Consider the following 23,937-nt stretch of genomic DNA (forward strand, 5'->3'; position numbering starts at 1 on the left):
CTGGGAAGTCTGCAAGGCAAACGTCTGAAGGCCAGTGAAAGCACTCCATTTGCATTTTCTGAGCTAAATTCGCTGACCTCTGCAGGGGAAGGGCTCTGGTCTCCCATGAATGGAAACAGAGGGCCGGCAGTAGTAGTAACATATTCCTCTGCTGCATCAACCCCTGGGCTTTTTTCCTCCCCTGCTCCAATCCTTGAAACCTCCCCTCATCCCCTGGCCGCAGCAGTGAAAAAACAGGGTGTACGTAGATAATAACAGTGGAGTTAGCAGGTTACCGGCACCAGGGGAATGTCTGGGAACTCTTCAGGGGGGAAATCCCACCCTGGAGCGATTGTTTAGTGTGACTGCATTGTCTTCGGATGACAAATATGTGGGTTTTTGTTAATGCGCTGGATGGAGTTGTATTTTCAAGGTTTACCCCGATTTCCATGGCGCCTGTTGGAGTTGCAGTACCAGTCACGCCACAAAAATAATAGCGTGGTGCTGACAGTGAAATATAAGCAAGCAGCGGCATCCATGAACTCCTTGATGGTATTTGTGCATAGGAAGATGTCGCCTCATGCATCAAACGTCTTGCGGGAATGGATTCCCGATCCTTGCAAAGGAAGGGTTGGAGGGAGCCGATGTTGTTGGCAAACATCTCATGTTGGCTGAACACCAGCAGGTGAGACTCGCTGTGCTGGGTCAGGTTGTGGACTTTGTTTCTCTCTGTGTGTGTGTGTATATATATGTATATATATATGTACACACATATATATGTATTGCCCCAATCCATTGAGGATGTGGAGTTTGGGATGGGGGCTGCTCTCAAACCAGGGTGTGATTTTCTTTCTTTTTTTTTTTTCCCCCTTTCCTCCCCAGTGGGAGGCTGTAGCCAAAGCTCTGCTGGCCACCAGGCAGATGGGACCTGTGGGACTGCTGTGGCATGTTGGCTGGGGGCTGTCCCCCTCCCCTGTTCTCCTGCGGGCCCGTTGTTGGGGGCCAAGGTGGCTGAGAAAGTTTCTTTGCGCTTATTGCCCGGGAAAAGTGACCTTCAGGCAGAGTAGTTCTTGGGGGGGGGAGGGGGGAAGCTTCCCCAACCGTGACAGATTTGACTATAAATCTCCAGTATTAATGCCCGGGTTCCCAAGGTCTGTCATCCTGCATGCCGGTGAGGCACGTGAGTTGCTCAAAAACAACGTACCGACTCATCAGTCATCTTGGAGGCATGTCAGAGAGCTGTTGCAAGCGGGGAGGCTGAAGGAAGCCTGTGAGCGTGCTTGGAGAGGGGGGTACACAGGGACAGCTGGGAGCACATCCTCAGCTGGGAGCACGCACAGGCATCCCAAAACCTGAGAAGGCTGGGATTATGTCAAGTGCGAGAGACCCAGTTGAAAGAGAAGAGTTTCACATGAGGTCTTTAAGTGCATGAAAATATCAGGGGTGAGGAGGCTCGGGTCTGGAGGTCTGGAATTCTCATGGCTGTTGGGTGGCTGAGACACACCATGGGGTTAAGTCCAGCCCGCGCAGCGGTCCTGAGCCCCATAGCTTCCCAAGGTGAGGGGGTTTCATTGTCCTCTACTCTTTTCAGTGCTCGGTCTCTCCGTTGTCTCCCAAATTGCCCTGCACCCTTTGGGTACTGCTTGAAGCCATGGGTTTTCCTCTGGTTTGTGGCTGTGAACACCCAAAACTGGGCTTGCTGTTGCCTCTAATGTGCTGGCAAATAATGCCAGCACCCAGCCAGCTGCCACCCGCAGCGGGAGGACAACCAGCGCAACCGGTGACATTTTGTCTGGGGGTTTGTGACTTTCTTCGTGAATCATTCTGAAAGAAAAAAAGAGTGTATCTCTTTTCTTTTTTTTTTTTGGGTTTTAAAATAGACTCAGCCTGAGTATCTCTTATTGGTACAGGTATTAAGTTAGTTATGAATTTCTTGCACTTTGGGTGCTGGGAAAATCCTTCCCTTATTCCTTTTGAGTTTGCTCTTGGTTAATAAGGCTTATTAGCACTCTTCAATAATGGCAGATATAATCTTGGCCTAAATTTGAGGAAATCTGGGGAGCTACCTAGGCCAGGGTGCTCTCTGCATCCTGCCAAGGACAAGTGCTAGATTAAAGGACAACAAAAAGAGATGGAGAAGGTGAACAGCTGCCCTTTAATGGGAAGGAAGAAGAGAGCTGCGTTTCTTCCTGATGGTAGGAAAAACGCTCGCCGCCCCTAACGAAGGGCTGTAGATCCCCGTGGCAGGGTTGGTTTGCTGGAGTTGAGGTTTTCTTTGAGGTTTTTAGCTGTGGAGATTGACAGCACGTGCCAAATCCCAGGGCAGTGTCCCCAGGGCTGTGGGATTGCTCATCCTTTCAGGGCTGATGCATTAAGACTTGAGGGACCACTGTAGGGGCCAAAGGGCTGGCCATGGCCTTGCAGTCCCCAAACCATAGTTTCAGGTGGAGAGAGCCGGGTGTTTTTTCTTCATCCAAGGAGTGGTAAAACAGCACAGGAAAGGTTCAGTTCTCCAAAATGGGTTTTCCCAGTTAAAACCCTTAGTACTGAGCTGCCCAGTCTGTGTTTCCATCGCACCCTGGGGAGGAAGGCACGCATTGTTTAGACACTTCTCTTCCTCATGGGAGAGCCACAAGCTCTAACGTACTGCAGCCTACCCTTAAATAAGAAGTTTGCTTGTTATTTGCTGATGGGATGAGGAGTAATCGTTTTACACTGGAAGAGGGGAGATTTAGATGAGATCTGAGGCAGAAATTGTTTGCTGTGAGGGTGGTGAGCCCCTGGCCCAGGTTGCCCAGAGAAGCTGTGGCTGCCCCATCCCTGGAGGGGTTCAAGGCCAGGTTGGCCCGGGCTTGGAGCAGCCTGGTCTGGTGGGAGGTGTCCCTGCCCAGGGCAGGGGTTTTGGAACTAGAAGATCTATAAGGTCCCTTCCAACCCAAACCACTCTGATTCTGTGAATGCTGCTCTGAGCAGGTATCACTTCCAGACTGGGTCCTTGGTCCCTCTGTTTGCAGTGCTGCTCAGTGCAGCACTGTGCGAAGCCCTTCAAGAGAAGGAAGCTGGATTTGCCCGCAGGAGCTGGCACTATGAGCTTGGATGACCAGGAGGGCACTTGAGAAGCACGGGAGGTTTCTGAGGTGCTGTGAAGGGGCTGGTTTTGCATGAGAGTTCGAGGCTGGTGCTGCCAAAGGGTCTGGAAAAATACTCAACATACAGGACGCAGCTGCCGTGGCAGAGGTGGCTGGAATTTGTCTCTGATGTCTACAAGTAGCTGTTGGCAAGTAGATGCTGAATTCGGTGGTCAATACCCGTTTCTCCCTCAATCAGGGCTTCAGGGGAAAGAGAAGCTTTGAAAGTCTTTACTTTGTGCAATTGAAAGAAAAAGCCTAAAACTGTGACTTATTGGATCACTTTTCTCTTCATAGATTTCCACATTTAGAACAGCCTGTAAAACCTCAGTGATTGCTTTCTTTTTGCCTTCAAACAACCCGGCAGCTGGGATTTAGCATGGAGTTCTGTCTTCAGTTTGGATTTTAAAATTGTGTTTGTTTTTATGTATGACTAGGGGAGTTGTTTTTTTTTTTGAGCACAGGCTGGTGTAGACGACAGGTGAGGGGTGCGTGGACTCAGCCACCCCTTGCAGCTCTGGCACAGCTTGCAGAAGGAGCTCTGTGCAGCCAGGTCACCTTGGCCATGGGGAATGTCCCAGGCTGACGTGTGCCATGGGCTGGGGGTCCTGTTGGGGTGACCGACACAGTGACTTGGGTGGAGCTCTTGGGAAGTCTACTGTTGAACGTGGCAGCGCAGCGGGGTGAAGGACCAGCAGCGCAAGGTCTTCCACTTGGTGTCTTTTAAAATTGGGTTGTCTGGCTGGTCTTCTGCCCATCCCTACAGTGAATGTAACGCCATAGAGAAATGGCAGCTTGTAAAAGTAAGTGCTGGATGGAAGTTGAACCCTGCTGACATCCCTGGGATGGGGTCCTGCCCGCTGCTGGTCATCTGCCTCGTCCCGCGTAGCTTCAATCTGCAACATGAGGGTTTGGCAAGCATCGCTGCTTCCTTGTGCAGCATTTGCTTCTCTGGCTTCTTAACAGGGTGACAAAGATCACGGAAAAACCTGTTTCCCTTGTCCAAAACACAAAAATTGCCGTGTTCTTAAACAGTAGAGGCTTACCTGGGGTGTTGTTTCGCCCCTTGCCCTCTGCCAAAGTGCAGCGATCTCTGGAGCAAAGCTTGGGGGCAGCAAGGGAGATGACTGCCTGGGAGCAACGCTCCGTAGAAGACTAAAACTGTTCTTGTAGGAGGATTTGTGACTTCAGACATGTCACACCTGCCGTGTAGGCTACAATTTGTGGTACACAGGCAAGGAGGAGCCTGGGCTTGTTGCTAGCCTGAGGGATCACATCAGTCTTGGAAATAGCCCTTCACTACTTCCTTTCTCACCCCATTTTCTCTTGCTGCTGTGATGAAATTCCTGCGGCAAGCGTTCCCTGGGGTTTTGAGACAAGCCACGCCTGGGCAGATAGGATGATGAATAAGGAGCCCCGTGAAGGCTCGCAAGGTGTTATGGAAGCTGCTGGGAGATGTTTTCACTGGTGTTTTGCGTAAAGTCAATTAATTCTGGTATCCAACTCTGTTCTTGTTCTCTCTGTGACGACTTCTGTGCAAGTTGTTTTGTGCTTTGTGTTGTGTTTGTTTTTTTTTTTAAGGCAATTCAAGCAGGCTGGGTGCTGTGCGTTTGCGTGAGGCTATGGTTTTGTGCAGGTGCTTCCACAGAGCCTCGGAAAGCTCTTTCTGGAGGTACGCCGCATCCCCATCAAGATGCAAAGGCATTCCCACCTGACCGCGGTGACCATTTACACGGCACGAACAGCCCCTTGCCAACACTCAGAGCAACAGTCGTAGGAGCAGTTAGCAAGAAACCCTTTGTCTGAAATATGTTTTTAATAAACCATTCACTGAATATATTCAAATAACAAATAAATTCCTGCGAATCCAAGTCTATTTGCGGACAACTCGCGAACGAGAAAGGCTAAATTAATTGAATGCTTTAGTCGCTAGGGATAATGATCCAGCTGTAACAGAGATCTCCAGATGTTTGTTTGCAGAAGAGTGTGCTTTCACAGGAAAAGGAAAAACACTCGTGGGTATATTAACTCAAAGCAAGTTTACAGCTGTGTGCTCGTGAGCTCTACCTCGCACTCCCACCAGCGGCTGCAGAGCTCTGTTCCGAGGCTTCATCTTGCAATAAACAGCCTCTTTATTTCTCGCTCATTGTCCTCCTGGCCACGTTTAGACATCTGTGACGTGCGAAGTGAGGTAATGGCCCTGTGAAAGCCTCCCAGGCTTCAACAAATATCACCGCCACCACCTCTGGGGTGGACCATGTGTTGCAAGTACTGCTGGACCGCTGCTGCTCCCAGTTTAGGCTGTCACGGCTTGACTTTTCCCTTTTATTTGGCTGAGTTTGCTGCACAGGACCGTAGATTGGGAGAACAAGATGCTGTGTGTAGTCTTGCCGCCTGCTAGGAGCTTGCAGGGATGAGTGGAAGAGCTTTGGTGGATGGAAAAAGGGGAACGCTCTTGGTTTAATTTCATCTAAGGACTGGAGCTTTGCCCAGCTTCTACTGAAGGAGCTTGGCTTTATCAGCGCGTTGGAGTTGTCAGTCCAGTGCGCTCCATCTATTTCCCTCCGTCTTATTTTGTTTCTGTTGTTAAACAGCCCAAGCTGGTTTTTGAAGCCCCGTAGCTGAAGTGCCCCATTACTCATAGGCGAGAGGACAATAGAACATGGGGCCGCTCTTAAATGTCTCTCCACGTCGGCGTCATTAATAACAGTAATGCTGGCATCACTTGCTCCTAAATAGCCTCATTTATCAACAAGCAATTTACTGCGGTGCCGTGGCGGGGACGCAGATAAGCTTGTGCCTCAGATACCCAGGCACCACCTGCCAAGTCTCTCCTCACCTTTTCTTTGGCATCGGAGAGGGAGGGAGGCATGGTAGGAAATTCAAGGCTGTGTTGGATGAGCCTTTGAGCAACCTGGTCTAGTGGGAGGTGTCCCTGCCCAGGGCAGGGGGGTTGGAACTGGATGATCTTTAAGGTCCCTTCCAACTCTAACCATTCTGTGATTCTATTCTATGATTAAATGCTCCATCCAAGATGTGGAAGTTGCAAAGGGTTGGGTTGTGCTTGGAGGAAGGCAGCTTCAAGGCCAGGACCGACAGATGAAAGGGTTGATGAGTTGCACATGTTGTATTTCCCCAGGCTGTCATCTTTGTGAAGAGTCTTTCCAGCATCTGGTTGTTTCTCTTGGTTCCCTTAAGAGTTTTGGTTGCTCTTGAAGGTGTGAGAGGAGCAGGAAATGTAACCTTTCCAAAACTGGCTGTTTTGGGCTGCAAATTTCTGTCCCATTTCTGTAAGTCTTGCTTTTACTGCAGCCATACCTTGGAGATCAAGAGGTGCTAACTCAACTCCAGAGGGATAAATCAAGCGGGGATTTCACTGCGTCTTCATTATAACGAGGCAGAATTTATCACCCAGCACACGTTTTGAAACCTCAGAGAGTTACGGTGACAGTCCAAGGCCAATCTGCTTACAGATCTGAAGTCAGCAGACAAAAAAATCTGTCCGCGGGTACCATCTCCTTCTGGCTTGGGGCCTTTGACGCACATACCAACTCACGCTTGTGCTAGAGCAAAATACCCGGCAGTATTTGGGCTGAGGGCGGCTATATTTATTTGTTCCCCTGAACCATTCAGAGAGCGGAGCAGCTGGGCCAGAGGCAAGCTGTAGCACTGAAGGTTTTGTATTCCCTGGGAGACTGAGAGCCTCGGGGATGTTTCATCTTTTTGTAAGGCGCAGATGAGATTTCAAACAAGACATGAATGAATCCCGCTTGAACTTCACTTGCGCAAGTAAAATTTGCTGATGGGGGTGGTTTTTCTTTTTTTTTTTCCTCTTTTTTTTCTTTTTTCCTTTTCCCCATTCATATTGATCAGCCCCTCTCAGCCTGACAGGGTTTGGTGGTGGAGGAAGCAGCGCTCAGGCAGCACTATTTCGGAGGTGGCGTTTTCTGCTCTGGCTCGTCTCATCCCCGTTAGTGGAGCACAGCTGGCGTCGCACCCATGGAGCGCTGGTACTCGCACGGCTCCTCCGTTAGCACTGCGGGTGTCACTGCCTTACTGTCCGGGGGGGTGTCTCGTCTTACACCCTACAGGTGTCTTGTGCTCCTGCTCAGTGCTGTGGTGGTCCTGGGACCCAGTCCGTAGGCAGCGCGATCTAATGAGCTTTATCTCTGACCTCATATTAATTGCAGAACAGCGTCTCTTTTCTAATTAACACAAAGCTATGTTACCTTGTCTGGGTGAGATGCAAACTATGGCGTGTGTCGTCTTACTCACACATCATTTATTTACACCAAACAGTAAAGCACCTCATTAGCTAGGCTTCTGGGGTCCTGCTTTTCTTCTGTTTGCCCCGGTGTCTTTCTAGAAAGCTTGGTATGGCCAAAGAGAAGCCATGAACTCGAGGGTGCTGGGTCAACTGCATCTTCTAGCCTCCTCTGCCCTCCTGCTTTCTGCAGCAGGTGGGAGATGGCTGTGGGCACGTACTCCTGTTTTTCCAAGTTGAGGAGAGGTGACTCCCATCTGAATGATCTCCATGGAGCTCCTGTTAGTTCATCGCATCCATTAAGTAGAAAGTAATCCCTGGAGCTAGGATTTGGTTTCAGCCCTCATTACTGTCCCAGACATCAGAGCTGGTTGGTCCCCTGCTGTCCATATGGTAACTCTTGGTCCTCTACGTGCTCTTGGCCTCCCTTTCTGGGAGAGTTGGCAATGTCTTTTATGCCTTGGTGGCATGTTTTGGCTCAATTATCCGCTAGGCAAGCCTTGTCTCATCTTTCCTAGTGAGAGTCCGTGGCTTGCTTCAGCTGGTTACCCAGGCTTTATGCTCTACTGGAAGACGCTTCTGAAAATATTGGGTGCTCAGCATCCCTGCTGCTTCTTGGTTTTAGCCAGACACCTCTCAGTAGTCAAAAAGGGCAGCCACAACAGGTCACCTACTGAGGTGGTTTCTTCTGACCTGTGAAGCTCTTTGCATGGTGTCATGGCTTCTCTGGCAGGATCAGGAGTCTCTTGTTATCTCTGTTCTCGCCAGCTGGCAGTCAAAATGCAAGCTTGCTGGACTTTGTTTAGAAAATTAGTCCTCTGCCCTTTGGCTCCCCAAATGGGACTGACCCCAGCACTGTGGTGCTGCAGTTCTAGTCTCTGCCCTTGTTTATACAACTTGTTCCATCAGTTGGTGTAATTTCTTGGTTCTGGAAGCACAGTGACTCTACACTAACCTCAGTCACTACGGAAAGCCCCCAGCCATGTGGTTCTGACCTCAAGATCCATATTCATTTAGAGTTCCCCCCCAAGAAACAACTTGGAGTAACTGCTTGGGAGCAATCTGTCTCTGCACGGAGTCAGTAGAACTCCTGGGAGGAAGGTCTCCTCACCATGTCCATGAGGACCCGTAGTGGTCCCAAGGGAGGTGGGATGTCCTGCTCCCTGCCCGTGCTGGTTGGCGATTTCATGTTGGGGGGACACCTGGCAACCACAGCTTTTAAAGAAAGGGTTGTGACCATAAAGAGAGGCATTCGGCTTTCTTTAATTGAGCTATTTTCATGAAACTTGTAGGAACCCTAGGGTTTTTTCGTGGTGCAAATCCTTCTCCCATGTTGAGCTGTAACTTGCCGCTCCTGAGTTGTTGGGAAGAGGACGGTTGTGGTCACTGCTGGGAAAGCACTTGTGCAGCCTCTGGTGGGACTGCGTGTCCCACCTTCATGCATATCCATTTTTTCAGAGAAGCATGGTCGTCTAAAAGCTGGCCGTCGAGGCAGACGTTGGTTGGAAGCTGCCTTCAAAGATAGCATTTGGGGAAGGAGGTGCTGCAGCCTGCGTGAGGTGTGAGGTTTCTACAGGTGGTTGTGCATGCATCATGGGCCCTTCTGATGAGGTGGGTGTGGTGGTGAACCACCTCTGGTGGTCTCCACTCCCTCTCGGAGCTTGCCCAGGCACAGGTGGGAAATCAGGGTGAGGTGAAGGTCTCACCATCACTGTTGATCTTGGGTTTCTGCCTGTTACTGAGCTGCAATATTCACACAGGGGAGAACTGGGTGGTGTTTCCCTCCACGCTGGTACTGGTGACAGAGCTTCCTTCCACCTATGAGTATTTAATTAGTTGAAAAATGAATATTTTTTTTTTGAGGAAGGTTGGGAGAAGGCATAAAGGAACGAAGGGAAATATTCCTTACTTTTTTCTGGGCCGTTTCTTATTTCAAAAACTAATTAGACAAGGATATTCTATGGATTTAGAGTTTAAACTTCGTGTAAGAAATGTTAATCAAGACCGTATTAGCTAGATTTTCCTTGAGGAGTGAGTATGGCGGGGGGTGGTGTACGGAGTGTTGGGGGTGTTTCGGAGACAAGCATGAGGCGGTGTGGCGATATTTGGCAGCACGGCCATGCAGAAGGAATGGGTTTGCCTTCACAGGTGGGGAAGCACCCTGCTCCCTGGAGCTGCTTGTGGAAATTGGGATTTGGATCTCATCCAGTCAGCCCTGCTGGGGCTATTCCGGGGTGGGGGGTACGTAGCATCTTTTCCTGACCAGTTTCAAAAGCCCCTAGGCGGTGTTGGGGCTTTCTGCCGTCATTTAATGCCTCGGTAGGTTTCACTGCTGGGAAATTTCTGCTAACCCCAGATTTGTGTTTTCCTTTGCTTTTTCAGCTCCTTCTGCCTCCTCCCGCCCCTGTGCCCGTGTCTCATGAGTAGCTGTTAGTCAGGGGAGGGCAGCTCCAAGGAGCCAGGCTGCATCTAATGTTTAGGGTTTTCCAAGAGTCCCCTTCCCCAGCCTCCTCGGCTGAGCCGCCCGGGTATTGACGAAGATCTCCGTCTGATTTCCTCCAGTTGGCAGTGCTCAGAAATGAAGGCAATACTCCTGCCGTGGTGGAACTGGAGACAATTCAGGTCTTGCCTGCTTTGTAGCATCCGTGCTCCTGAGAACGGCCCGCCCTACCCCGGTCTTCAGCAAACCTCGGGCTTTGTAAGGTGCCGTGCACTTCCCCGAGCTGGCGGGACGCCTTGTGCGTTCCCGTCTTCGGTTTGCAGCTCTGATGTAAAATATCCGGTTAATCTCATGTGGTTTGTTTATTCCCCACCTACCCAGCCCTTTTATAAGCCCATGGTGCTCAGTGCTTGCACTTCTCTCGGTGTTTGTTCCCCCCATGCTCCCCTCTTTTTGTATTCATTCCGTTAAGTTTATCAAGCGCGGACTTTCCTCTCTGGGAAGTCCGAATACTTTCATTCCGCCATTCCCCGCTGCTTCCTGACCCTTCTCAGACAAAGGGGGCGAGTGAACCGCCGGTTAATTTCCTTTTAAAATTAGTTTAAAGGTGCCTTGAGCAGTCGGCTCCCCTGCAACCCTCCCCTTGTGATGGGGCTGCTCTGCCTGGAAACAGCATCCCACCCCCCTGGAACCGTCTCTTCTCCTTCCCCTTCTGCCGTGGGGATGAAGAAGGAAGGACAGATGTCAATAAAAATGAATGAGACTTTTTGACAGAGCAGCTTCTGCGAGGGAACTTTTTTTCTTCTTTTTTTTTTATTTTTATGGCGCAAACAATGGATGGAGCAGAATTTGCATAAATCTCATTAGAAAAAAAAGTGCAAGTTTCATAAATCTTGTGATAAATTAATGCGATATCATTCCGAACGTGATGTATTAATTTTAGGATGAAATGAATGGGTCTGTGATCATTGTTGGTAATTACGAGGCTCCCAGGCAGTGTGGAGAGGAAATTATTTTTAAGAGGGCTTTTTAAGTGCGGGAACCCTTTTCACACCGGGAATATCTTCACAGACCCAGACTCCTTCATTTACAAGTGTTTCTCTTCTGATTTTACTCTCCTGTTTTTTTTTTTTTAGTTGGGGTTTTGTTTTTTTTTTTTTTTTGGTGCAGTTGTATTTACTTCCCTCTTTCGTGCTGATACAGCCTATCCTTTTCCAAGCAAAAAGAAACTTTTCCAAACTCTGTGCGTTCTCCCTCCTCCCGGGGTTTTGCAGTGAGACGGAGGGCAGGAATCGCTGGAAAAGGAGAGGCAGGCTCCCCTCCCTGAACCTGCTCCTCTTTGCGGGGGGTTTGCCCAGGGATATGCGTGGGGTTTTTGGGTTGTTTTTTTTTTTTTTTAATCCTCTTTCCCAGGCAGAGCTGAAGATGCTGCAGTGGATATTAAGGCGTATTGGTGATTTCGGCAGCGAAACGCCAGCATAGTTGGAGTGTTTTGGTTAATAAACCGCTAATAATTATTATTATATACATAATAATTATTGTATATAACATAGTATAGTATATATTAATAATAATAATACACGGATGCCAGCAAAGGAGCAAGGGCTGTGACCTCCATCCGCTGGGAAGACACAGCACCAGCATGAAGGCATTGGGTTTTAAACTGGTTTCGGAGAGCTTGCTCGGTACCTGCGGTGCTGTGAAGACCTGTTTGAAGGCTGACGGAGGGGAATTGCTCTGTCTTAACCGTGTTGATATAGGCGTTGACTTCAGTTGGAAGGGTGCCGCTTCTCTGCCCGCCCGTGTGCCGGCAAGCCCGGTGGCTGCGTGCACAGCATCTTCTGGGAGAGCCTCGGATATTCTGTTTATTTTACTGATAGTGTCATGGAAATTCAGTAAACCCTTGGGGCTTGTATTTTAGCTTCCTCACCTCTTCCCCCCCCGCCCCCATTTCCCTTGTAAAGTTAGCCGAAGCTTTCGGTAAATGGCGAAGTAAACCAAAAAAGCCCTCCTTAAGCGTCTCTGGGAGAGCTGGGGGGAATGGAAGCAGGCGATGCCTTTTTCTGAGCTTTACCACCGGCTGTCAGGTCGTCTTATGAGCTCCGTCTCACCACTGACTCCCCACTCCAAATAACTAAGTGCAGCAGAGAAATTACAGGCTCTGTCTCCTGCTCCTGCCGAGGTGTGAGAAAAAACCCTCCGCTGCGCCTTTGGCTTCCCAGCTTGATAAGCTCCCTCAGAAACGGTTTCGATTGCACAGGTTTGTTTGCCCTCATCTCCGTCACCTCCGTGTTTGGCTCCTTTCTCTCCCGTCCGTGACGGGTGATGGCAGTAGCATGTGTGGTTACAGGACCAGCTTGTCCTGGGCTTTTCCCCGCGTAACTGGTGAAGACCTCCTGTTTTTCCGTTGGCAGAAACTGTTCTTCCCTCAACATATTTATTATGAGACCCTTTTTTAAAGGTGCTGGTGTCTCCCTGCCCTTTTTTTCACTTGCTCTGCAGCACAGTAATGGGAGAGGAGGCAGCCTTGGTGGACAGGGTAAGGTGATGCTTCCCATTAGCACCTGGCAAGAGAAGTGTGTAACGTTGAGCTCAACTTGAATTGTAGGAGCGGAAACTTTCTTTGCAGAGTCATTCTGGAAAGTTTTGGCTCAGGTGGTTGAGGCCTTGCTGAGAAGGAGGGCACAGAGAGCATCTGTTGAGGTTGTGTTTACCAAATGAGCTGGCAGCCCCCTGCTTTGGGAGAAAGGCGTGGAGATGGATGAGTGGGTTGCCCTTGTACCTGTGGTGTGCTTTTAGGTATCCCCGAGCGTGTCTCAATGATGTTGGCCAGGCTTTAATCTCAGCACGCTTGTGTGGCATGAGTTTTGCTATTAGTGTTTATCCACGGCATGCTCCAGCTGCGAGGAGTGAGGTCTTCTTGGCAGTAGCAGCTTGGAGCCATGTGGTGGTTAGCCTTTGGAAGCCCATGTCTTCTGCATAAGGCCCACTAAGATGGTCAGAGGGCTGGAGCCCCGCTGCTGTGAGGACAGGCTGAGAGAGCTGGGGGGGTTCAGCCTGGAGAAGAGAAGGCTCCAGGGAGACCTCAGAGCCCCTTCCAGGCTGTAAAGGGGCTCCAGGAAAGCTGGGGAGGGACTCTGGGTCAGGGAGGGAAGCCATGGGATGAGGGGGAATAGTTTTATGCTGAAAGAGGGGAGATACAGATGAGATCTGAGGACGTAAATCTTTGCTGTGAGGGTGGTGAGCCCCTGGCCCAGGTTGCCCAGGGAAGCTGTGGCTGCCCCATCCCTGGAGACATTCAAGGCCAGGTTGGAGCAAGCTGGTCTGGTGGGAGGTGTCCCTGCCCAGGGCAGGGGATGGCACTGGATGGTCCTTCCAACCCAAACTGTTCTGCGATTCTATAATCCGTGGCCATCTGTGGCATGGACGAGGAAACTGCTCCAGGAGGCTGGGACCAACTGGGAGGAAAGCAGGAATGAAGATGGAGAGACTTTGGTGCCTGCAAGAGGTTTTCTGAGCCCAAATGTGTTTGGTTACTCCTCAGGCCCCTCTCAGTGTGCCCACACTGGCATCCCCCCCTCTGTGTCAGGTGGGGTCTCAGGTGCATGCTCTGTCCCCAGCTTGGGGCTCGTCCTCCGTGGGGAAAACGACGAAGCTTCATCCCAAACATGGGAGCAGCTCCCACTTGCTGTAGCCTCTTGCGTGATACTAGATTTTCCTTTCTTTTCCTTGCTAGGGAGCAGCTATCCTCTCCCTCACATTGCTTACGGATTGCTTAGCAGCACAGAACTATTGGCATTTCATCTTTTCTTTTTAAAAAAAAATCTTTGGGAAAACATCACGGAAGGGCTTTTTTTCTTTTTTTTTTTTTCTGAAAGGTGAAAGATAAAATGAATTACAGGCAAAGAAAAAGGAGCAGGAGACAAATGAGAAGAACAGGGTTTGAATTTCAAGATCAGATCCATCAAATCCTGACAGCAGGCGCGTCGGAGGCCGGCCTGCTGTGGTGAACTGGGCTAATGGGAGATGCTGGGGCAAGCGGGGCAGGAAGGCAGGGCTGCTGGCTAGCGGCTAACACCAGGGGTGTTGTGGGAGAAGCGGATGGGGCGCGATTGTCCCATCTCCCTTCCAAGGAAGGAAGGAGGCAGAGCCAAGGAAATCTGGTGGCAGCTACTTTGGAGCAAAATCGTGGTGGTTGCCTTCACGTAAGGGGACTCCTTGCTGGAGGGTGGGGATGCTAAAATGATTATTTATTTTTTTTTTGTAAATAAAGTGGTTTGAGAAGTTGAATAGCCATGGAGGGCTCTCCGTGCCAGCTCGTGACCTTGGTTGAGGACCGTCAGCACTGCTCTTGGCATAAGGGCTGTCTCCCTGCCGCTTCCCTCCCCAGCGTGCCTGGTGCCTCTGATCCGTTTGCCGCTGCTACTTAGAAATTTCTAGCTTTTTATCGTGCAAAACCCCTTGGCTGTTAGCTGGGTGCCCGCGGTGCTGGCAGGCTCCGGACCATGCTCGGTGGCGGTGGCAGAAGATGGGGAGCCAAGAAGCTGCGAGGTGGCTGTGCCCACAGATATGATCCAGAGTACGGGAGGGGTGGGAAGCGATGAGCCAAGGAGGAACAGGCGCTGGCTTTTAAAAGCAGGGATTAAAATGCCTTTAATATTAAAGTGTAGCTGATGCCTGAAATCTTGAGCCCAAAAGCCAGCACAGTCAGCGGAGAGATTCCTATTAACTCCACTTGGATCAGACCTTTTAGGAGAGCATCTTATTAAGCAACTAATTAGAGACCTGCCCCTTCCGTTGGATTCCAGTGCCCTCCGTCCCACCCCATCCCATCCCTGTGCAGACTGTGTCAGCATCTTGCTCTGGCGTCTTCTTCATCCTCTGGCTCTTTCCCTGGCCCTGGGGCTCCATGCTTCCAAAACCCTCCAGGAGCTCTGGGTTTGTTGGTCTCTTCTCCCAAGGAACAGGCGTTGGGACAAGAGCAAAACGCCTCAAGTAGCACCAGGGGAGGTTTAGGATGGAGATTAGGAGAAATTTCTTCCCAAAAAGGGTTGTCAAGCATTGGAAGAGGCTGCCCAGGGAAGTGGTGGAGTCACCATCCCTGGAGGGATTTAAAAGAAGGGTGGATGTGGTGCTGAGGGACATGGGTTAGTGATAACTTGGCAATGTTAACAGTTGTACTTGATGATCTTAAAGCTCTCTTCCACCCATAACGATTCTGTGATTCTCCTGGAGATTTTGGGGTTTTTTTCCTCCTTTCTCATTCCCCTCTTGAAAGCAAAACCCGTTGAGAGGAATTGGGAGGACACAGCCCCTTTGTCCAACTTTCTCCTTGGCAAAATGGAAGGGCAAGAAAAAGATACAGGTTTACAGCTGCAAGCAAATGCTGAGACAGGTGTTCCTGTATGGGGGGAAAAAGAACACCCCATAATGCAGCCAAACCTAAAAAAAAAAAATAAATTAATAAAATCCTAGCAGGAGGAAAACAGGAGGCAACAACAAAAAGAAAAAAAAATCTCCCGAGGTCAATCAAAGTTCAAGACTTGGAGAAAGAAGAAAATCTGTGTATGTGTGAGAAAGAGGGAGAAGTAGCTGTGATTGAGAGAAAGGAGGCAAAAGGAGACAAGATAAATTGTGATTATCTGGTGGAATCAAGACACTTAGCTGCCCTGTCTGATTCCTGAGGGGAAACAAATGGAGCCTATAACTCTGCACTGCAGAAGGATAATTTGTCCCTGTTTCCTCGGCCCTTGATGGAGCCAGGTCGGCACTTGGGCTTGTGGCAGCTGGAACAGCATCCTCAGAGGGGTTTTGGACAGATGTGGCCCTCCCTGGTCTCTGTTCGAGTGGGATGCCCTGATTTTTGCTGTTTTCCCAGTGATACAGGCACTGTTCCGCGCTGCTTTTGCACTCCTTTGGCAATTCCCGTGTTGCTTCCATGAAGGCGAGTGTGGATTCCGGCTGTGGAGCTGAGTGTCGGTGGATCGGGTGTTTGCCTTGGTCTGGCTTCACTTATGGGTGGCTCAACAGCACCTGCCCTGTGATCACCCTGGAAAATGAGGTTTCTTGTGGTCTGTTGAACAGTGGCGGTGGCCCAGATGCTCCAGCTGCGCGCGTTTGCCTTGTGCTATCCACTAGTCCGCTCCTCCTCCCTTGGTGGGGGTGAATTGAGGTGGGGGGAAAAGTAGGATTAAATATAATCAGTGCTAAAGGAACCGGTGGGAGGTGGCTCCCATAAGCTTTTATCTTGGAGCCCACCACCCAGAGTCTGGCCGCAGGCGGTGAAGGAGCCCGGCGTGCTCTGCTGTGGTCTTCTCTCGCTGCGTCCTGCACGCCCCGTTTACACCACACGCTTAAACTTAGCATTCCCCTGGGGTAGAGCTTGCAGAAATCAGAATAACGAATGGCAAAGCGGTTGTGAAGTCTCATTTCTTATTTCAGGGCTCTGTTTCTCATTATCCTCTACTTAATTTATTATTTTGATTTGTATTTTATGCTCCCCCCCCGCCCCATGATGAAGTGGGTGGTGCTTTTAAGTTAGGATGGTGATTACTGGCTGATGGGCAGGTAAGGGAATGGGTAAAATAGCTGTTGCTGTTTAAGATGGTGTTTTCCTGTGATGCAGGAGAGCAACGCCGCAGCTCAACGCTTTAATGTTCTGCGCTGCCCTGTTTATTTCCTGCTGAAGATTCTTGTTTCTAACGACTAAAAAGAAAGAAAAGTTGGGGGGGGTTATAGGTGCTGAATGTTCCCTTCCCTCCTCTTTGACTTGCTAAATCCCTCCTTGATTTTCGATATGCCTTGACCAGAGTGCAGACGAGCCCAGCGAGCTTTTCCCAGGGCTCTAACTCCGAGTGTCTGCAGGCTGGCAGGAAAAAGAAATGCAGGTGGGATGATGCACCCTCCCCAGAAAGGCCTTGCCACTTTCTCCAGGCTATCCTGAATTTAGGAACGAAATTCCCGGACAGTGGGAGGCAGCTGTAACGCAGAGAGATGGAGAAGAGTTAAACGTCGGTTTGCCAGCTGATTTCTTTGCGCAAGTGGGTTTGCGGCGTACAAACCGTGAATGTGACTATGATTAGAACTGGCTGGGACATGGTTTTCCTACTCAGCAGGATTTTTAAGATTGTTTCCCTTCCACTGAGAGTTGCGACTGAGACCTTTTGGCGTTTGAAGTTGGGAGTATTTGCAGTTCTGGAGGGAATTGCAGATAACGCTGTTGATCTAGGGCTTTTGTACGAGATGTAGAGGGGGGAAGTCTCTTTCTCCCGTTAAATTTAGCAGAATGGAGACATGACCCTGGGTTTATCTTGTCCTAGTTACTGGCTGTCACTGTCATGGGGTTGGTCACAGTCTTGCCCATCTTCTGGGGCAAAGAAACCTTTGCTCAGGATGGCTTCAGGTGTCCTCCCAAACAAAAGCAAGCTGGCAGCTTCTTTCATATCAAGGCTCTGAGGTCTGAGAAAGTTGTAGGATCACTCCAGCGTTGGCTTCAGCGAAGAGATGGGAAGGCTGCAGATGAACCAGCTGATCGCAGTGGTTTGGATAAGGACTCTTGTGTTTGGGTCTTTGTCCAAAATACCTTTGATCATGAGCCATCACTCACTTGCACCTCTGTTGGTGGAAGGATTCCCCCCCCCCACAGTGGTTAATTGTAGCTACTCCTTTTAAAACAACTGCTATTCCTTCTCCAAATAGAAATTTGTCTGGGCTTGGCCACTGAGTCTTGCTGTGTGTCCTTGCTCTGGCAAAGTCGTCTTTAAGTATTACATCTTGTCCTCCTTATGGATGTGCTTGAGATGGCCTGAGTCATCTCACTCTTCTTTGTCATAAATGAAGCAGTTCAAGCTTTTAAAGTCCTTGTTAATTGCTAGCTCTTGAACGTTCGTGGCTTCCTCTTGCACCCGGTCCCGAAGACGATGTGGCCAGCCGAGCAGCTTGCAGAATTGCAGCCTTGGCAGAACTGGCTGTACATATTGTCCAATATGTCCATATTGTCCAATATGTCCTAAAGTCGCTCCTCCAAGTGCCCAAATTACACATGGAAACAGCTCCTTGCATGCTTGGACCCCTGGTCCTACCCGAAGGGCTGGTTTCGGGATGCTGTGGTCCACCAGCCTTTTTCAAGGGTGTTTAGAGAAGGGTCATGAAAACAGATTTTTACCTAACAAGCCCAAATTACCAAGCGCTTCAACTGGCTGCTTGGTCCTCCCCGTTATTTGCCGTGCTGTTGCTTGAGTTTGTACTGGCAGCAACTTCATGTCGTGCTAGGGTGTCCCCCGACTGCAGTCAGTGGCCTTGGGACGTGCCAGGCAGCTGGGTCTTTGCTCGAGTGCGCTTCATTGGTATCGTACAGTGCTAAATTTTTAATCAGGGAGTCACGCAGTGCTAAGTCAAATGCCTTACAAAAGTCTATTATTTCTTTGCGGTTACCTTTATCTGCCAAAATTGTAATCTCATCAAAGAATAAAATCAGGTTTGTTTGACAAGGCCTATTTTCCATAAAATCATGTTGACTGGCGTTAATTATGTTCCTATCGTTTAATTCTTTATTAATGGAATCTCATATCAGCTTTTTCCATTATTTCTGCCGTGATTGATGTTAGGCCAACCAGTCGGTAATTGCCCGGGTCGTTCTGCTTGCCGAGCTGTGCCACCGCATTTGCCCTCTGGTCTACTGGAGCTTCTCTCCTCTTCCCAGATGGATGAAATTTTGGCATCTGTTTTCCTTGGCCAGCTGATTTGGGGTTGCAGGCTGCTCTCATACTGCCAAAGACGGCTCAGGCTGGTTTAGCCCCCCGGCCTCCATCCCTGGGGCCAAGTGGCCAAGGGATCTCCCATCCTTATCTCTATTCACCAGCGTTTTTCCTCCTATTTTCTCCCCTGTTCTGCTGAGGAGGGGACTTGAGAGTGGCTGGGTGGGTGACATGCAGCCAGCCACGGTTGACCCACTACCCTTAGACTTTGAATGAAATTAGAGGTGTCACAGAGAGGCCCAAAATGATCTGAGGAGTTTCTTATGGGGCTAAAATGAGAGGGTTTCCAAGGGAGTTGGCTGTCCCTTGCTTTCAGAGCAGGAGAAGTCATCCCATTCTGGGAACAGTGTGGAGTTCACAAACAGGACACGTGGCTCCCATGCAGCAACTTTGGAGGGTCCGGTTGCCTCTTGGGTGCAGTCAGGAAGAGACATTTATGACGACACAGCTGCACGAAATGGGTGAGGGATGGCTGAGTAAGGCTGCTGTTGATTGGGGTATTCAAGATACTGCAGAAGATGGTTTCAAATGTGATTTGGCAGAAGGTAGTGATGGATTTGCCCCAGCATCTCTCGTGCTCTCTGGGCGCGTGGGCTTCACATATGCCAAAAAGACCAGCACTTGGCTGCAGCTGCGGTGTTCAAAATAAACCCCAGGTTTGTGTCTGGCTCCAGGCCCTACCAAATCCCTAAGCCGTGAGGCACCTGTGGGCATTGTGTCAGTGCTCTTGGCCTGGAGATGTTGTTGTATCTGCCGGTGGTGCCCCTCGGTGGGGGAGAGTGTGAAGGAGACTGGTAGGCGCTTGCCCAGAAGAGGCATGGCTTCCTCCACTGCCCCTAGTGCCCGAGATGGCCGTGTTTCTGCTGAGCTAACGTGACTTTCTCTTTTGATAAGGGCGAGGGAGGAGAGGAGCTGTGATACAATTTATCTGTGCTAGAGAGAACAGTAGGACCACGCACAGCTTGACTCCCCTTCCCGCTGCATAAATGTTTGAAGCATTGTAGCACCACGGGAAAATAATCTGGGGATGACTTAAGGGAGGAAGGCAGAAGACGTGAATGTTTTCAGGATTTCTTCCTCTCTGTCCGGTTTCGTTCATGATTTCTTTCCCCTCTCTATCTCTCCCAGGCTCCTCGGTGACTCAGCTGCTGGCCCGGGACCTGGACAATGACCCGTTGGTCTTCGGTGTGGTTGGGGAGGAGGCCAGCCGGTTCTTCGCAGTGGAGAGCGTGACTGGCGTCGTCTGGCTCAGGCAGCCCTTGGACAGAGAGGTAATGCCACTTTCTGCTGAGCGGAGGGGACAAAACCCACATTCTGCTCACATAAATGGTGGCTCTTCACCTCTTGAGTTGGGAATCCGGGCGCCTGATGTGTCCCCGCCAGGGTCTGTCCCTCGCCAGAGCTCCGTGGGGACAGAGGGAATAAGCAGGGTGCTCCGCTTCCATCTGGCGTGTTGGTTTGCCTGGATCCCAGAATAATGTTTGCAAGTTTAGAAGTGAAGAAAACAACAAGAGAAAATGATCTATCAAAGAGGAGGATGCTCATACATTCAGGGAAACTTCCAGGCTCCCTCTTTAAACCTATATTCCAATTAAATTCTTTACTATTTAAAACAGTGTGTGAAGAGATGTGAGGTATCCCTGCTTACTCAGTCTCATCATGCCCTTTCATCATCTTGTAGATTCAGGCTGCTGGATGCTAAATTTGGCAGGATTTTTGCCTCGAAGCTGTTTCTCACACACACACTTTCAGTGGCGCTTTTGGTGTGCAAAGATGTTATCCCACCCAGGTGCCTGTTTTACAAAAGCCCTGTCCCTCGCCGCATTCACGAAGCGAGGAGGGAGGGATGGCACAGGAGCTTGGGGTAAGACTGGGAAAATACCGTGCAGCTTGGGCAGCGGGCTTAATTTTCCCCGGTTGCCCGTGTTTAGCGCTTCCTTTGCCAGCGGCAGCGTGGTGGAGATAAAATCCCATCAGCGCCCCTCAGGCGCTGGCGGTCCCGGTCCAGCTGTGGGGATGGGGAGGAGCGGGGCGGTGGATGCTGCCCAGGCTTGGGGGGGGAGGGCAAACCCCATTTCACGGCGCTAAAGAGCGGGGCCCTGGGAAAAATAAAGCGTTTTTCTTCACCCCTCTCCCCTCCACCGCCCCGTGCCAACAGCTGCTGGCATGAGTCATGAGTCTTCCCTTATTCAGATGCCTCCAGCTTCCCAATACTTGTGATAACAGCCTTAAGCCAAGGTGTGTGTGGGGGGGGAATCAATAGATGTTTAGGTGTCTTTTGGTGGAGGGTGGAGAGGGAAGGAGCTGAGCAGAGCTTGGATGCGAGCCTGTGCCCGTCAACCTATTTCGAGAGCTCAAAGTCAGCGGTGTGTGAAGAAGTTGGAGACGGACGCGTGCCGAGCTTGGTATGGATATGGGAAAGGTGTAAATGACAATTTCTGGTGGAGGAAGCAGGATGGCGTGGGTGGGAAGGGACGGGGGGCGAAGGGTGGAGCTGGGAGCAGAGGGTGCTGGCCCGGATGGGCACAATCAGAAAGTCAGGGAGAGAAAGCCATACAAGAAAAGCGGCAGGGAAAGAAAAGCAAGAGATCAATTCTCGTACGACAGAGGAGAAACAGAGAGACTCGGGAAGGGAGAGGGAGTCGCAGTGAGGGTAAATGATGCAGGAAAAGGGAGAACAGAGAAAAAGAGGAAGGAGTGAATGTATAGAAGCAAAACAATTTTCAAAAGGCTTTTCACTCCCACAAAGATTAGAAGGAAAACAGGTTTAAAAAAAAAAACAAACCAAAAAAAAAAACAACAACAAAAAAAAAAAACAAACCAAAAAACAACCAGACAGACAAACCCCAAGCCTAAAAAAATGTGCTAAAATGAAGGGTGGAGACAGAAATTAGCATGTGGCAGCTTTGTCTGATTATTTTACCAAGTTTTTGAAAGTAAATGCTCAACTGGTTGTTTCTTCTCTCTTGGTTTGTGTTTTTTTTTTTTTCCTTTTTTCCCCTACCGCTTTGTCCCTTGTGGTCCCACCCATGGGCGGGGGGGGGAAAGGTGAAAGGGGCTGATGCGGCAGGGTGGGTGGGATGTGACAAGGGCTGAGGTTCTCCTCTCCGTGGGCATTTCGGCTCCTGGTTCTGCCGGCGAGCATCGCCCCGAGGCAGGAGCCAGGCAAGGCTTTCTTGGGTGGAATTCCCCAGCTGTTTGGGTGGGGGGCCTGGGAGGGGACAGATGTGGGGGTTGGGGGGGGGGGACGACATGTTCATGTGAGCCCTTCCCCAAACCCTTCTCCAAGACGAACCGCTAGCCTGGTGCAAGCAGAGTTCCTGGTCTGGGCACCAGTGGCTGCTGCCAGTCCCCAAGCCGTTCTTATTAGGAATAAATCAAGTGCGTCTCTGCGGCACAGAGAGCCCTTTCCCGCTTGCTCTCCAGCTTTTCCCGCATGATGCTCTGGGAACATCAAGGCGTTGCGCTCTGGCAGCGCTGGGGGTGGGAGGGGATGCTGGAGGAGGGAAGGGATTGCTGGGACTAGGGGAACCAAAATCCAGCTGGTGCCCAGGAGCCAGAGAGGTGTGGTGGTCTCCATACCTGTGCAATTGCTTGGTAAAACATGAGCAAAACTGGTTCCACCTAAACATGAGGAGGAACTTCTGTACTTTGAGGGTGGCAGAGCCCTGGCACAGGCTGCCCAGAGAGGTGGTGGAGTCTCGAACCCTGGAGACATTCCAAACCCGCCTGGACGCGTTCCTGTGACCCTGCTCTGGCAGGGGGTTGGACTGGATGGTCTACAGAGGTCCCTTCCGACCCTATGATTCTATGAAAATGATGGCTGGTGGAAAAGGAATGTCAGGAAGAGAAGGTCTGCCTCCACTAGCAATATCCCCCTGCCCTGCCACCAAAATAATCCCCTCTTCCTCACTTGTCCCTCACCCCCGCACCAGTGACTTCAATATATTGCTGTTTAAGACCAAGCTCTTAATTTAGTTAGAGCAATGAGGGACAGAGAGGCAGAGAGGACTGCACAGGCTTTTTTTTTTTTTTTTCTAATGGGTTTTAAGGGATTTCAGCCAGTTCTTACTACAGAGCCTGTGCTCATCCCAGTGTTCCCAGCTATGTGGTATCCCCAGTGCTCTGCTGCGTGGCGGGTGAGTTGGGAAAGCTGCAGCAAGACTTAGGTGTCCTCAGTGAGACCGTGTTGTATTGTCACCTCGAACAAAAGCTAATTACGTGGCTTTTTCTGGGGACTTTCTTCTCTTTTCGCACTGTCCCTGTACCCTGCAGTCGGAGACAGTGCCGGGATCGCCGTGCGCCGTGGGGGGAAAACTGCATTTCTCCCTGCCTTGCACTTACTCCCTTGCGCTGCCTGCGGCGCTGGGGACGGGGAGGGCGTGCGAAAAAAGCTGGGGCTCGCTGGCATGCCGCAGAAGGTTAAACAGCGGGCTCCTCTCCTCTCCTTTAGCCTAGTTGTCTGTTTAAAGTGCTCGGCTGCTAGTCCCCCCGCATCCTCCTGGTGCGGGGCAGAGCATCTCCTCTCTGCGCCTGCGAAACAGGCTGGAGCCCCGCTGGCACCGGTATTTCTCTGCATTTTATACTCAGTGTAGGTAATTGCACTCAAGCGCTCCGTCTCTTCTTGAAGGTCCTGAAAACGTTTTGCATGTAATAATATTGGCTAAAAGTCCCCAGCCTGCCATCTGCAGATAAACACTACAGTATCTTTAATTATATGTTTTTCTTCTCCTTCCTTTTCAGACTAAGTCAGAATTCACGGTTGAATTTTCCGTCAGTGACAGCCAAGGGGTAAGTGCGACTTCTCATTTCATGGTCTGCGGCACGGGCAGAGGGGAGCGGGGAGGATGAGGATGGGTTGCCAGGGGACCTTCTGCATTGTGCCGGGGGGGTGGGGGGGGTGGTGTCTGAGGAGCAGGACCACCCCTGGCTATCACTTGCCAAAAGCCCCAAGTCAGACAAAGCAGCTGCAAGCTTGCTTTGGGTTTTAAATCCATGCACAAAGCTGACACCCCTTCCCCGTTGTTATCCTTGTGGCCGCAGGTGATCAAAGGGACGGTGAACATCCAGGTCGGGGATGTGAATGACAATGCCCCGCAGTTCCACAACCAGCCCTACAGCGTCCGCATCCCAGAGGTAGGGATCGCTGCAGCCTCCCCGGGCAGCCCGGCTGTTGGCTCTTCCCTCGGTGGCTACGCTTGCTGCCCAGGTGCCACCGCAGAGCTCTCTGCCCGGCTGCCTGAGGGGCCACCAAAGTACGGGACTGTCCTCCTGCCCTGGGCCCTCGCTGTGGCTGGAGGGGAGGATCAAACCTCTGGAAGTTACTGTTGCCTGAAAACGGGCAGAAGCAAAGAGATGTTGTTGAGGGTG

General features: G+C 50.6%; 1 protein-coding gene across 1 annotated transcript in view; it reads left to right on the forward strand.

The window, feature by feature from the left end:
* The window catches only part of CDH23 (cadherin related 23), a 213,113-nt gene that overhangs the window by 29,253 nt on the left and 159,923 nt on the right, over window positions 1-23,937 (forward strand). The window contains exons 4-6 of the mRNA XM_074591549.1: window positions 19,696-19,838; window positions 23,311-23,358; window positions 23,611-23,703. Coding sequence (XP_074447650.1) covers window positions 19,696-19,838; window positions 23,311-23,358; window positions 23,611-23,703 — 284 coding nt within the window. The remainder of the gene's footprint in view (window positions 1-19,695; window positions 19,839-23,310; window positions 23,359-23,610; window positions 23,704-23,937) is intronic.

This window comes from Larus michahellis, chromosome 6 (assembly GCF_964199755.1).
Source record: "Larus michahellis chromosome 6, bLarMic1.1, whole genome shotgun sequence".
Taxonomy (NCBI): domain Eukaryota; kingdom Metazoa; phylum Chordata; class Aves; order Charadriiformes; family Laridae; genus Larus; species Larus michahellis.